At 40.9% G+C, this 16,374-nt stretch overlaps 1 protein-coding gene across 1 annotated transcript; it reads right to left on the minus strand.

Moving 5' to 3' along the window:
- Window positions 1-587: 587 nt before the first annotated feature.
- Window positions 588-9,193, minus strand: LOC311121155 (kelch domain-containing protein 1-like; the record flags this gene model as incomplete). Its single annotated transcript, XM_084195677.1, has 13 exons — window positions 588-708; window positions 1,172-1,224; window positions 1,321-1,420; window positions 1,647-1,719; window positions 1,855-1,964; window positions 2,088-2,146; window positions 2,325-2,405; window positions 2,867-2,950; window positions 3,054-3,138; window positions 4,171-4,283; window positions 4,465-4,582; window positions 8,827-8,897; window positions 9,086-9,193. 13 exons carry the CDS (start codon window positions 9,191-9,193, stop codon window positions 588-590), a joined length of 1,176 nt encoding a protein of 391 aa, XP_084051803.1.
- Window positions 9,194-16,374: the final 7,181 nt, after the last annotated feature.

Raw genomic sequence — 16,374 nt, forward strand, 5'->3', positions numbered from 1 at the left:
ATCGAGGCAAAGATGAACGGAGCAAAGTACAGAGAGATCCTTGATGAAAACCTGCTCCAGAGTGCTCAGGACATCATACTGGGGTGAAGGTTCACCTTCCAACAGGACAACAACCCTAAGCTTACAGCCAAGACAAATACAGGAGTGGCTTCGGGACAAGTCTCTGAATGTCCTTGAGTGGCCCAGCCAGAGCCCGGATTTGAACCCAATCTAACATTTCTGGAGAGACCTGAAAATAGCTGTGCAGCGACACTCCCCATCCAACCTGAAACTCCCCAAATACAGGTGTGCCATGCTTGTAGCGTCATACCCAAGAAGACTCGAGGCTGTAATCACTGCCAAAGGTGCTTCAACAAAGTACTGAGTAAAGGTCTGAATACTTATGTAAATATGATATTTCAGTTTTTTATTTTTTATAAATTAGTTAAAATGTCTAGAAACCTGTTTTTGCTTTGTCATTATGGGGTATTGTGTGTAGATTGATGAGGGGGAAAAACCAATGTAATACCTTTTAGAATAAGGCTGTAACGTAACAAAATGTGGGAAAAGTCAAGGGGTCTGAATACTTTCCCAATGCACTGTATGTATTATATTTTTCTAGACGTTCTCCTCTGTACAGCTTGCAGTAGCTTCCGGGGCAGAGATGGAAACTGGTTTTGAAGCATCTTGCAGTTCTTCACATTCTTTGCTATGCAGTCCACACAGATCCTGTAAGACACAACAACATGTTTAAAGGGGAAATCAGCAGTTGCTACATCGATTTTTGGACATATAAATTAATGATATGTACCCATTGCTTCTTGAAGACTATAACTTATCAATGCCTCATGAGCTTAGTTCAACTGTCTACCCAATCAGAAACCCTAAATGTAAGCTTGTTTTACTCTAATGTTTGTAAACAAAGTGAATGTAAACAAACACCAAATATCCTCCAAACATGGTTAAAACTATCATTTTGATATCATGGCTGGTCAGTCCTTCCATCCATAGCTCTGTCTATAAATTTGAGTCGTTACATTTCTCCAGCCCCATCCCTCAGTCTTTTACCAAAACAGGGGCGGGGAAAACACGTTGTTATTGTTTCTACTGCTGATTGCTGCTTTACGGGACAACGAAAACGAACATTACATGTGATGTAAATAAAATCTGTGATTATTATGAGAAAGTTTACCGAAAGAGGGGATAAGGCTGGGTCTGGAAAACAAGTGCATCGTTGCTGTGGCCCTGAAACAATGTGAAAACGAACAGTTAGTTGTAGTGTCAATGATTCTTCATAAACCAGGGTTACTGTAATGATTTGGCTGAAGGCTTTCATCATACCGTCAAATTCTCATATGTTCCTACTTGGAGGATGTAGTCACAACTACCCCCGAACACAATGACATCAGAGTCCTTTGCTTGGCTTGCAGTGTGCCACAACCTGCAGGGGGGGAAAGTCAATGAAATGGGGGATTTCATCAAAGTACAGAGACTCAGTATACTCAGTATAATCATTGTACATTCTAGGCTAATTCCTCTTCACTGAATGATCTGCACATACAGACTTCAGATTAGATGGAAACCTTTATTTATCAGGGAGTCTTACCAGTGATACCAGTCTAATCAGATTAGTAGCTAGACGCTAAACTGACCAGCTACTGTACTACCTTGGTTTGTTGTTGTTTGGATGTTCAAACTCCCTCCATGTCTTTGTCTCAACATCTAAAACCCATCTATCACCTACAGAAACATAATAGATATTATGAGAAAGAAATAGCTCCGTGGAACACAATGCATTCTGGGAGGGTCAAACTGTTGCGTAACAGCTGAGTAAGGATTTAGTCCAACTGGGACTACATTGGGTAAATAACTTACTCATTGGTTTGCAGTCAACACTCAGTCCACCAAATAGAAACAAAGTGCTGTCAGATACTGCAGTGAGGCTGTGCCACGACCTTCCACCTGGCACATTGGATGCTGGCACTCTGGAGAAGACATTTGGAGGGTAACAGTTAAAAGTCTTAAAAACACACCAAAGCTGTTATTATGATAACAGTAGACCATTTTTTAAAGATGAGCATTTGAAAGAGTGAAATGTAAATACCTACACTTCAGACCATGTCCATGATTTCAGATCTAGACAATGAATGTCACTTGGTGCGGTTTCCTAAAAGGAAGGGCAACAAACTGAACACCATTCCAAAAACAGGTCCACAAACTTGAGCCAAGTATTAAACAGTCAGCAATGTGATCCCATTCATCTTAGCAATGTTTTAGGGAATATGTGTCTCTGCAGCAATGCAATACAGAAGGTGAGGAGGAGTTCAGATGAACAGAGTACTCACCAGTACTCTCCCCCCATAGACATACCCTTTATGACCAATTGTTGCACCTGCATGGGCAGCTCTGGGGGCAGGAGCACGACCCTGTAGTCAGAAAGAGCTACTTACGGTACAGGTACAAAGAACTATGTGGCTTGGCTGCTTGTGTGCAAAGAACTCATTGGTAACTAATTGGTGCATGTATAACCAGTGTCACTGTGCTAGCTTAGCATATAGCGCTGCCTCCCTCAACTTGTCTATGACTGGGCTTGAACCAGGGTCCTCTACCTCTCCTCTGACTGGGCTTGAACCAGGGTCCTCTACCTCTCCTCTGACTGGGCTTGAACCAGGGTCTTCTACGTCACTAACACATGTGACCACCTGCTTGACAATGTAGGAACTGATTGAGCTATATACAACAGGTACTGATTGGATAGCTCCATCGGCGACATTTCAAGCTATCTGTGGAGTAAGGTTACGCTACGTTCTTAACTCTGTTCCACATGGTGAAGTTATGTTGTGATGTAAACATACAGTATGTGTCTTACAGTATGTATCTGTCTTACAGAGCTCTGTGGTTCTCTCCAGCTGGCTAGTGTTGTGTCAAAAACATGGACTTCATTGTTCCATCCCCAACCAACGTTCTGCTCCTACAGAACACACAATATTTTACTGATCAATACAACAAAGTGAAAATAGTGGTTGTAATTCATACATTTGGACACAATCACACAAAAAAAAGCGAAAATGTACCAATGATGCCGTGTCCATGATGAAGCTTTTGTCATCCATGATGTCATCAAGTGTCTTGTGACCATATCCACCAAAGTAGGTGACCCTACAGAATGGAAGATTCTCAAAGTAGGTGACCCTACAGAATGGAAGATTCTCAAAGTAGGTGACCCTACAGAATGGAAGATTCTCAAAGAAGGTGACCCTACAGAATGGAAGATTCTCAAAGTAGGTGACCCTACAGAATGGAAGATTCTCAAAGTAGGTGACCCTACATTTACATTTACATTTACCAGACGCTCTTATCCAGAGCGACTTACAGTTAGTGAATACATGTTTTTTTTTTTTTTTTTTTTTTTTTTTATACTGGCCCCGCGTGGGAATCAAACCCACAACCCTGGCGTTGCAAACGCCATGCTCTATCAACTGAGCTACATCCCTGCCGGCCATTCCCTCCCCTACCCTGGGCCAATTGTGCGCCACCCATGAGTCTCCCGGTCGCGGCCGGCTGCGACAGAGCCTGGATTCGAACCAGGATCTCTAATGGCACAGTTAGCACTGCGATGCAGTGCCTTAGACCACTGCGCCACTCAGGAGGCGCAGTGGAAGATTCTCAAAGTAGGTGACCCTACAGAATGGAAGATTCTCAAAGTAGGTGACCCTACAGAATGGAAGATTCTCAAAGTAGGTGACCCTACAGAATGGAAGATTCTCAAAGTAGGTGACCCTACAGAATGGAAGATTCTCAAAGTAGGTGACCCTACAGAATGGAAGATTCTCAATTGGGGTAAATTACAAGATTCTCCCAAAGTCAAAACAATCAACATGGGGAACCGGCCGCATTTGTGTTAAATATTTAGTTGGTCCAGGCCACTATTTTTACAACACCCCCAATAGTAGCCTTTAAAGGGATACTGCGGGATTCTGTCAATTAAACTGTTTCTACCCAGAGTCCAGTGCAACTGGACCTGTAGACTTCCAGTCATTGTACTAAGGCCAGTTAGCATTGGCTAATTGCTAATTGCCAGAATCTCACAGTGTCCCCTTAAATGTGTCATTTGAACCCTGACTCTCTTCCTGTTTATGCCAATACTGCAATGGGCATTGGCGTTGCATTCTTATATTATATGTTACTGACCTGTTGTTGTAAACCCAGCAGCACAGCTTATCTCTGGGTGAAGGAGGGGAGCCACTCTCAGCTTTCACTCTCCTCCAACTGTAGTCCCCATCCAGGAGGTTGACACAGCAAAGCTGCAAGCACACATCTTTTCAGCATGTAATAAATGTGTGTCTGAACCTAGAGTTTGAACCAATCTGAACTGTCTCGTAAACAATGTAAGCCTTAATAATAATGAATAAGCTTTTGGTGATTTTCAGAAAATGTTTGCACATGTAGATCAGGGGCACTACAGTTTCTGTCGAGCTAGCTCACCTGATTGGTCTGTCCGCTGTCATCATATCCCCCGAATATGTACATGTGACCATTCAGAAAGCAGCTACAGGTGCCTGACATAGGGGGCGGGACCTCTCCTGACATTTGACACATTTCCCTTCAGAAGATAAATGAACAAACCAACTGTGAACACACACAGCATACACATTTAAGCTCCAGGCAACATAGCTAAGTCTTAGTGCAAATTTGGCCTGGGGGTAGGCTTAACTTTCTGGGTTCAAACTGAAGATAAGACCAGTGTACCACTACAGACCAGTCTAGCACTATAGACCACTATAGACCAGTCTAGCACGATAGACTACTACAGACCAGTCTAGCACTATAGACCAGTCTAGCACGATAGACTACTATAGACCAGTCTAGCACTATAGACCAGTCTAGCACTATAGACCACTACAGACCAGTCTAGCACTATAGACCACTACAGACCAGTCTAGCACTATAGACCACTACAGACCAGTCTAGCACGATAGACCACTACAGACCAGTCTAGCACTATAGACCACTATAGACCAGTCTAGCACTATAGACCACTACAGACCAGTCTAGCACTATAGACCACTACAGACCAGTCTAGCACTATAGACCAGTCTAGCACGATAGACCACTACAGACCAGTCTAGCACTATAGACCACTACAGACCAGTCTAGTACGATAGACCACTACAGACCAGTCTAGCACGATAGACCACTACAGACCAGTCTAGCACTATAGACCACTATAGACCAGTCTAGCACGATAGACCACTACAGACCAGTCTAGCACTATAGACCACTACAGACCAGTCTAGTACGATAGACCACTACAGACCAGTCTAGCACTATAGACCACTACAGACCAGTCTAGCACTATAGACCAGTCTAGCACGATAGACCACTATAGACCAGTCTAGCACTATAGACCAGTATAGACCAGTCTAGCACTATAGACCACTACAGACCAGTCTAATACTATAGACAACCATAGACCAGTCTAGCACTATAGACCAGTATAGACCAGTCTAGCACTATAGACCAGTCTAGCACGATAGACCACTATAGACCAGTCTAGCACTATAGACCAGTATAGACCAGTCTAGCACTATAGACCACTACAGACCAGTCTAATACTATAGACAACCATAGACCAGTCTAGCACTATAGACCAGTATAGACCAGTCTAGCACTATAGACCACTACAGACCAGTCTAGCACGATAGACCACTACAGACCAGTCTAGCACGATAGACCACTATAGACCAGTCTAGCACTATAGACCAGTCTAGCACTATAGACCACTACAGACCAGTCTAGCACGATAGACCACTATAGACCAGTCTAGCACTATAGACCAGTCTAGCACTATAGACCACTATAGACCAGTCTAGCACTATAGACCACTATAGACCAGTCTAGCACTATAGACCACTATAGACCAGTCTAGCACTATTGACCACTATAGACCAGTCTAGCACTATAGACCACTATAGACCAGTCTAGCACTATAGACCACTATAGACCAGTCTAACACGATAGACCACTATAGACCAGTCTAGCACTATAGACCACTATAGACCAGTCTAGCACGATAGACCAGTATAGACCAGTCTTAACTAGTTTTATTCAACTAGCCCCAGGACACACAGTGACATGAAGCATTCTTCCGCAACGATTAAAGAAAGAGATAAATACTAACACTGAGAAACATCTGTTGCTGTATTCAACACCTCCCATATTGGAACACTAAATTACTGTCATTTGTATAATTGTAAATACAATCAATAACATTACTATTCATTTCTAGTAAACTATGTGATAACACAGTTTTAATATATAATGTAATAGTATCCCTGATATGATACTGAGATGCAGAATGATGAAAGTTGATTGCCAAACTGTTGAACATTACACTTTAAGGCTCTATCTAGTCAATCAAAACCTGTCAATCAAAAATAGCATTCTTTCTGCGCTGTGCATTCCAGTGTCATCCAGTCTTTACTATGTGTCTATCATCTACTGTTTATCTCACAGTGAGGGAAAAAAAGTATTTCATCCCCTGCTGATTTTGTACGTTTGCCCACTCACAAAGACATTATCAGTCTATAATTTTAATGGTAGGTTTATTTGAACAGTGAGAGACAGAATAACAACAAATAAATCCAGAAAAACGCATGTCAAAAATGTTATGAAATTGATTTGCATTTTAATGAGGGAAATAAGTATTTGACCCCTCTGTAAAACATGACTTGGTGGCAAAACCCTTGTTGGCAATCACAGAGGTCAGACGTTTCTTGTAGTTGGCCACCAGGTTTGCACACATCTCAGGAGGGATTTTGTCCCACTTCTCTTTGCAGATCTTCTCCAAGTCATTAAGGTTTCGAGGCTGACGTTTGTCAACTCGAACCTTCAGCTCCCTCCACAGATTTTCTATGGGATTAAGGTCTGGAGACTGGCTAGGCCACTCCAGGACCTTAATGTGCTTCTTCTTGAGCCACTCCTTTGTTGCCTTGGCCGTGTGTTCTGGGTCATTGTCATGCTGGAATACCCATCCACGACCCATTTTCAATGCCCTGGCTGAGGGAAGGAGGTTCTCACCCAAGATTTGACGATACATGGCCCCGTCCATCGTCCCTTTGATGCGGTAAAGTTGTCCTGTCCCCTTAGCAGAAAAACACACCCAAAGCATAATGTTTCCACCTCCATGTTTGACGGTGGGGATGGTGTTCTTGGGGTCATAGGCAGCATTCCTCCTCCTCCAAACACGGCGAGTAGAGTTAATGCCAAAGAGCTCGATTTTGGTCTCATCTGACCACAACACTTTCACCCAGTTCTCCTCTGAATCATTCAGATGTTCGTTGGCACACTTCAGACGGCCCTGTATGTGTGCTTTCTTGAGCAGGGAGACCTTGCGGGCGCTGCAGGATTTCAGTCCTTCACGGCGTAGTGTGTTACCAATTGTTTTCTTGGTGACTATGGTCCCAGCTGCCTTGAGATCATTGACAAGATCCTCCCGTGTAGTTCTGGGCTGATTCCTCACCGTTCTCATGATCATTGCAACTGCACGAGGTGAGATCTTGCATGGAGCCCCAGGCCGAAAGAGATTGACAGTTATTTTATGTTTCTTCCATTTGCAAATAATCGCACCAACTGTTGTCACCTTCTCACCAAGCTGCTTGGCGATGGTCTTGTAGCCCATTCCAGCCTTGTGTAGGTCTACAATTTTGTCCCTGACATCCTTGGAGAGCTCTTTGGTCTTGGCCATGGTGGAGAGTTTGGAATCTGATTGATTGATTGCTTCTGTGGACAGGTGTCTTTTATACAGGTAACAAACTGAGATTAGGAGCACTCCCTTTAAGATTGTGCTCCTAATCTCAGCTCGTTACCTGTATAAAAGACACCTGGGAGCCAGAAATCTTTCTGATTGAGAGGGGGTCAAATACTTATTTCCCTCATTAAAATGCAAATCAATTTATAACATTTTTGACATGCGTTTTTCTGTATTTTTTTGTTGTTATTCTGTCTCTCACTGTTCAAATAAACCTACCATTAAAATTATAGACTGATCATTTCTTTGTCAGTGGGCAAACGTACAAAATCAGCAGGGGATCACATACTTTTTTCCCTCACTGTATACAATCTATGTTGTGTTCAGCGATATATCAACTGTTTCTACTATATTTTCTATGTTGATTTCAGTGATATAGTTCAGTGAATTGTTGCATAATGTTACCTGATGGCTGTACTGTAGAAGGTCTTTCTAAGATTATTTTAAAACAAACAGTCACACTTTATTTGGATAGTCTGAATTTTCCATCTGTAGATGCTCTCTCCTACTATCAACAAACTATCTGTTGATAAGCAACTGCTTGCTAAGGATACAGCTAGGGTTAGGTTTAGAATAAGGGTTAGGTTTAGAATAAGGGTTAGGTTTAGAATAAGGGTTAGGTTTAGAATAAGGGTTAGGGTAAGGGTTAAGGTTAGGGTAAGGGTTAGGTTTAGAATAAGGGTTAGGGTAAGGGTTAAGGTTAGGGTAAGGGTTAGGTTTAGAATAAGGGTTAGGGTAAGGGTTAAGGTTAGGGTAAAGGTTAAGTTTAGGGTAAGGGTTAAGTTTAGGGTAAGGGTTAAGGTTAGGGTAAGGGTTAAGTTTAGGGTTAGGGTTAGGATAAAGGTTAGGGTTTGAGCTAGGGTTGGGGTTAGTAGATAGTTAGTTGAAATGTTACTGATAGTCTGTAGAGCATCTACAGATGGACTATCCAAATACAGTGTTACCCAAACAACTTCTCCATTCATATTCTATGCAATATGTGATATACAGCCCATAATCAAAAACACAATATGTTATAATTCCATTGATATTCTTACCATACACCTCTGTCTAAGTCATACAACCAGATTTCATCACTGGGTAGGAAAACGTCCCTGCCAGCGGTCGACTGCAGAAAAAAAAAAAAAGGTTTCCTCCCATTACTAGTCGAAAAAACATGAATATAGTCGATCAGCAGCATGTATGAGATGCAGTACGTGTGAATGGTAAACATCAATTCAAAACAACACTATCAATTAGCAATGCTTTACAAGATAGTTGCAGGAAGGCACTTTTCAAACAGTGTTTGAGGCTTACCATGTATCCTCCCCAGACATACAGAGTACTCCCCTCTACTACAGCTGTGTGGCCACTTCGCTCAAGGGCGACAAGCTCCACACAGTGTTTCTCAACGGCAGAATCCATAGGTTCTAGAAAAGTTATTAGAAAGTGCAACAAAAAAGAAAAGAGAGAAAGAAATGTACAAAGATCTCCAGGCCAGGACTTTTAATTCTCTGCCAGGACTTTTGTTTCTCTGCCAGGACTTTTGTTTCTCTGCCAGGACTTTTGTTTCTCTGAACCCAAAATCTGTTTCAAATGTTTGATTTTTCATAGGCCCAAGCTGCTCATTTTGACTACAGACTTTGGCAGCGAATAGAATGTGAAGGGGCTGGCTGTGTTTAAGTAGCTGTTTCTGAGACGCTCCAACCGCCAGGAGAAAATAAGTTGTTCTTGCCCTGACAGCGTTTGTTGTAGCGGAGGGTCAAAGGTCATGTAATCTTGTCACCCTACCATTAACCCCTCTGGCTACGGCCCTTACCTGAAAATGCCACAACACTCACCGAATACCTCTCCTCTGCCTTTCCCCCTCTCCTTATACCACTCCCTATGAGCAGTTTGTTTTCCTGTGGTTAGCGGTGTGTGCTGGTTTACGCAACGGGCAGCTCTTCCCTTCACTTCACTCATATGGAATTCTGAAGGCCGAACATATCATGTGTCATGTTTGAAATAGCCTGGTGGGACCAGCCTGGTCGTGCGATAGTTCACATTCTGTTACACGTCACGTATCAAGTGAAGTGAAAGGAAACGTGAGCCAGCAGTCTGTATTATGATTGGATGGAAACAACCACCACCCATCCATCCTCACAGAATCCATACAGAACTGATTGATTGACATCTTTTATGCGTCTCCCTCATAAGCCCTTTTAACTGTGCTTATTCACAACGTTTACTGAGTCTTTTAGATCGTTCTGCTGGGCTGACGTGTCTTAGCCCATGCACACAGCAGAATGGATCCAGTGAGCTATATGGATCTATTGTTGGAAGAGTTGGTGAGAAAACGACTAAAGGTAAAATAGCATGCAACAGTGTAAAAGTGTTCTACAGGGTTCCTATAAATCGAGAGTATTCATACACTGTACAACCTTTCCCTGTAAATTTACGGCATTATACTGGCACCAGAGTTGCCAGTTTAATACTGTAATTTTGCTTTACAGCAGAGATGCTGTAATATATTTCACATTACTATTTTCCTTACTGTAAAAAATTACAGCATCTCTGCTGTAATGTAAAATTACAGTATTAAGCTGGCAACTCTGGTGCCAGTATAATGCCGTAAATTTACAGGGAAATTCTCCCTGAAATCTAAATGTAAGAAAAACAATACATTTGTAGAGAAAATACATTTATTCAAATTGGTAACAAAACTATCAACAGAATTGACAGTAGAAGTAACAACAGTTAATACATATATAACCAAATAAGAGCATCATTACAACACTAATGTAAAAACGATATTGTGTTTGTGGGGTGTAGGGGAGAGAGACAAAGAGAGAGAGGGAGATGGAGTTAAAATTGGGATTGGGTACAATCCTAGAGCTATGATCAAGGGCAACTCTATTTGGAGTAAGGGGATTCAGAGGCAGTGAAACACACAACGGGACAGGAGATCATCCAGGAGAAAGAATTCAGCGCAGCATCAGGTGTTCTTCATGGGGCTCCGTAACAATCCTTCTCAGTTCCGATTTGTCAGCTCTTCTCACCCCTAGGACAAGCGTAGAAAAATAAAAGAATAGAATGAGAGACAGAGAGCACCAGGGCTGTGACTCTGTGGGTAAAAAGACAGGGGACAAGGGACATATCAAGCTGGTGTGTGTGTACTTACCTCACTAGAGGTCTTCATTTAAACTCAGTGAGCTCTTTGAAGAATGTTGCAGTGTAGGGGTTGAGAACAGTTGGCTTCCTCTGGGCCACCTTGTCACGCGTTTTGTCTCATCTTGAGGGTTCATCATCTTGGGTTGATTCGAACCAGGAATCTGTACAGCCATGTATCCAATATAGTTTATGAAATGTGAAATCTATTGAGGCATTAAACAAATACAAATAAGACCGCTGGGTGATTCTCATGAAACCAGTTGTAAACATGTCTGTAGCAAATTGAGTTACAAAACCATGATGCATCTGCAAAAATCCACTGTCATTCTGAGGACTAAGATGTCTCGTTCTTTGGCGAAGTGTCTTATTTTAAATACATTTTGAATTTTTGCCTGAATTTTGCACATTTTCACCCCAAATTTTCATTACCGAAATGCATCCAGATTAAATTCTCATTACCGAAATGCATCCAGATTAAATTCTCATGTCACGGTTTCGGCCGAGGCTGCTCCTCCTCCTTGTTCGGGCAGGTTTCGGCGGTCGTCGTCCACGGAGTACTAGCTGCCACCGATCTATGTTTCATGTTCGTTTGGTTTTGTCTTGATGTTGTACATCTGTTTCTAGTTAGTCCTCATTAGTGTCCTATTTAGTTCTCGTTGTGTGTGTCAGGTGTTGTGTGTGATTACGCTTCTGTTTGGTGTTCTGAGCTACGTGTTTCCCTCCGTTGTTTTGGAGAGGTTTTCGCACATGTTAGTGCGCCTATTGTTTGACGCCTGTGTGCGCCTTTATTCTCTCCTCCGGGCTTGTTTGCTCGTGTACTACGTGAATATTTCACTAAAGTCTTTTGGACTTAGTTTCTGCGTCCTGCGCTTGATTCCTGCACCACACCCACCTTCAGCACCCCTGACATCTCATTACCGAAATGCGTCCAGATTAAATTATCATTACCGAAATGCGTCCAGATTAAATTCTCATTACCAAAATGCATCCAGATTAAATTCTCATTACCGAAATGCATCCAGATTAAATTCTCATTACCGAAATGCATCCAGATTAAATTCTCGAGTCATTTTATAACATTTTACTTCAGAAAAACCGAACTGATTTTATATGTTGCTGTAGTTTGTCCATAAATCATAAAAATTGTATATTAGTTGAAGTTCACATTAAACTATAATATTTATTACGTACAAACACAATGTCTGTGGACATGTGTCTCATTACTGTGACACTTTTTCAAGTTCCTGCAAAAACTCCAATCAGTAAAAAAAAAAAAAGTTGTATTCACCCATGAGGCATCATCTAGACTAGAGGAGTAGTAGAAGCGACGTTAATTTATTTGGTTTTATGAGGTTCTTATTCTCATACACCCCCTTTACCCCACTTGGTCTTCTCATAACCGAAACGGCTAAAAAGCTCAAATTGGGAAAATGTCAGATTTCAATTTATATTAATTGTTTAATTAAATGTAAAAAAAAAATAATAATGTATCTGTGTTATGTTTATTATTATTATTATTAGGGGAGCAATGTAATTTTTTAAATTAGAATTGATTTGTTTATTTCTTTTTTGGACTGTTACGGTAATGACAATTTTGTGGAAATTGTGGTAAAATGCATAGTATCTAATAAAAAAAACATAATAATATTTATGAAATAGATAGGTACATATCCTAATCTCAGTGATCCAAGAGGATATTTCGTGAAAGATGACACTCGAAATTTTTTGTGTAAAATGTCAGTTTTGTGAGAATGACACAGCTAGATACACCTACTTCAAACCCTAGCTAACTAATAAAACATTGCTATAGTCTACACAATACCACAGATTATTTTACCAGACTCACAACATTTTATTTTCTCTCATGGACACCAAATGTTTGCATACCACTGGTACAGTGAACCGATTTAGCTAAATACTGTAACATTATGGAACAATGTTGTAAACAATGGTGAGCAGGGAGAGGCCTGCAAAACTATGACATACAGTGCCTTCGGAAAGTATTCAGACCCCTTGACTTTTTCCACATTTTGTTAGGTTACAGCCTTATTCTAAAATTGATTACATTGTTTTTTCTACACGCAATACCCCATAATGACAAAGCAAAAAACAGGAATTTATACATTTTTGCTAATTTATATATATATATAAAAAATACTTAAATATCACATTTACATAAGTATTCAGACCCTTTACTCAGTACTTTGTTGAAGCACCTTTGGCAGCGATTACAACCTCAAGTCTTCTTGGGTATGACGCTACAAGCTTGGCACACCTGTATTTTGGGAGTTTCTCCCATTCTTCTCTGCAGATCCTCTCAAGCTCCATCAGGTTGGATGGGGAGCATTGCTGCACAGCTATTTCAGGTCTCTCCAGAGATGTTAGATCGGGTTCAAGTCCGGGCTCTGACTGGGCCACTCAAGAACATTCAGAAACTTGTCCCGAAGCCACTCCTGTGTTGTCTTGGCTGTGTGCTTAGGGTCGTTGTCCTGTTGGAAGGTGAAACTTCACCCCAGTCTGTGGTCCTGAGCACTCTGGAGCAGGTTTTCATCAAAGATCTCTCTGTACTTTGCTCCATTCATCTTTGCCTCGATCCTGACTAGTCTCCAAGTCCCTGCCGCTGAAACATATCCCCACAGCATGATGCTGCCACCGCTATGCTTCACCGTAGGGATGGCGCCAGGTTTCCTCCACAAGTGACGCTTGGCATCCCTGACCAAGGCCCTTCTCCCCCGATTGTTCAGTTTGGCTGGGAAGAGTCTTGGTGGTTCCAAACTTCTTCCATTTAAGAATGATGGAGGCCACTGTGTTCTTGGGAACCTTCAATGCTGCAGAAATGTTTTGGTACCCTTCCCCAGATCTGTGCCTCGACACAATCCTGTCTCGGAGCTCTACGGACAATTCCTTCGACCTCATGGCTTGGTTTTTGCTCTGACATGCACTGTCAACTGTGGGACCTTAAATAGACAGGTGTTTGCCTTTCCAAATCATGTTCAATCAATTGAATTTACCACAGGTGGACTCCAATCAAGTTGTAGAAACATCTCAAGGAAGATCAATGGAAACAGGATGCACCTGAGCTCAATTTCGAGTCTCATAGCAAAGGGTCTGAATACCTATGTAAATCAGGTATTTCAGTTTTAGAAATATGCAAGAATTTTAAAAACCTGTTTTATTTTATGATGGTTTATTGTGTGTAGATTGCTGAGGGTTTTTATTTATTTAATCAGTTTTAGAATAAGGCTGTAACGAAACAAAATGTGGAAAAAGTCAAGGAGTCTGAATACTTTCCAAAGGCACAGTATGTCGCACAGCTGAGAGCTGAGTAAACCGAATCGCACAGGGTCATGACAGCTAAGGACACGGTGTCAAATCAAATCCAATCAAATCAAATTGTATTTGTCACTTACACATGTTTAGCAGATGTTATAGCGGGTGTAGCGATATGCTTGTGCTTCTAGCTCCGACAGTGCAGTAATATCTAACAATTTCACAACATATACCCAATACACACAAAAAAGTAAGGGATGGGATTTAAGAATATATACATGCATGGACAAGCAATGACAGAGCGGCATGGACTAAGATACAGAAGAATATTATAGAATAGAATGCAGTATATACATATGAGATGAGTAGTGCAAGATATGTAAACATTATTAAAGTTGAGGACTAGGCTGCCAAAGTTCTATCAACAAATCGACTGTTGTACTCGCGCTGCTAAATTCATTGACCATTGCTATTCAAACTTCCGGTATGGTTATAAGGCCCTCCCCCGTTCATGCACTCCCCATTCAGTAGACTGTACCACGGTGACATCTAGATGGCTATCAATATTAGTTATTTATTGTGTAGGTTGCTATCCTTCTTGAAATGTAAAATGCTGCCCGTCAATACGATTATTTTTTTGGTTACACCGGTAATATGGGCGATGTCTTTTGAACTAAACAAGCCATGTTCTCTGTAGTACTTCTGAAAACATAAAAGTCAAAAATCTGAGCTCAATTATTATCTGGGCGATTAATTTTTTAGGTCACACAGCAAGATATTTATGAGCAATTTAGAGCAGACCAAAATGTATTGTGTCAACTTGAGCCAATCTATCTAGCTAGCTAGCAAACGTTAGCCAGCTAGCTAGCTAGGTTAGCTAAGAAAACAAGGTTAACTACTACCACAGTTGCTACTACTACTATTATTACTACTACTACTACTACTACTACTACTACTACTACTACTACTACTACTACTACTACTACTACTATAAGGCTAACTACTACCACAGTCACTATTACTACTACTACTACTACTACTACTACTACTACTACTACTACTACTACTACTACTACTACTACTACTACTACCACAGTTACTACTATTACATACTATTACATACTACATTTACATTTTAGTCATTTAGCAGACGGTCTTATCCAGAGCGACTTACAGTTAGTGAATGCATACATTTCCCACTAAAGGTTACTGTACTACTACTACTACTACTACTACTACTACTACTACTACTACTACGACTACTACTACTACTACTACTACTACTACTACTACTACTACTACTACTACTACTACTACTACCACAGTTACTACTATTACACACTATTACATACTACTAATACTACTACCACAGTTACTACTATTACATACTACTACTACTACTACTACTACTACTACTACTACTACTACTACTATAAGGTTAACTACTACCACAGTCACTACTACTACTACTACTACTACTACTACTACTATTACTACTACTACTACTACTACTACTACTACTACTAATAATAATAATAATAATAATAATAATAATAATAATAATAATAATAATAATAATAATAATAGTATTACTACCATTACTACTACCATTACTACTACTACTACTACAACAACAACAACTACTACTACTAATACTACTGTACTACTACTAATGCTACTACTAGTACTGATACTACAACTACTTCTACTACTACTGTTACTAATAGTATTACTTCTACATACTACCACTACTACTACTACTATACTACTACTACTACTACTACTCCTGCTACTTTTACTGTCACTACTTCCACCACTACTTCCACCACTACTGCAGTCACTACTTGCTTTGAAACCCTTCAGAACTGTTTCTGAAGCAGTTTCTAAGTCGTTCTATAAACCCTGTTGTTGATAGATGCTTTCACATTGAATGGAATGTGATATCATTCAGGGGAGATGAGAAAATATAATTAAGAACGTGACCTTTAATCCCTGATTGACTGATTGAATGAGTGACCTATCCTGCCCTGTCCTCTCCCCAGGTGATCAAGCCAGATATTAGCCAGGTGTGTCACTACGTCTACTCATACTATCCCACTAAAGGTTACTATCCCACTAAAGGTTACTATCCCACTAAATGCTACTATCCTACTAAAGGTTACTATCCTACTAAAGGTTACTAT

Source organism: Coregonus lavaretus (assembly GCF_964263955.1).
Source record: "Coregonus lavaretus genome assembly, contig: HAP1_SCAFFOLD_951, whole genome shotgun sequence".
Lineage (NCBI taxonomy): Eukaryota > Metazoa > Chordata > Actinopteri > Salmoniformes > Salmonidae > Coregonus > Coregonus lavaretus.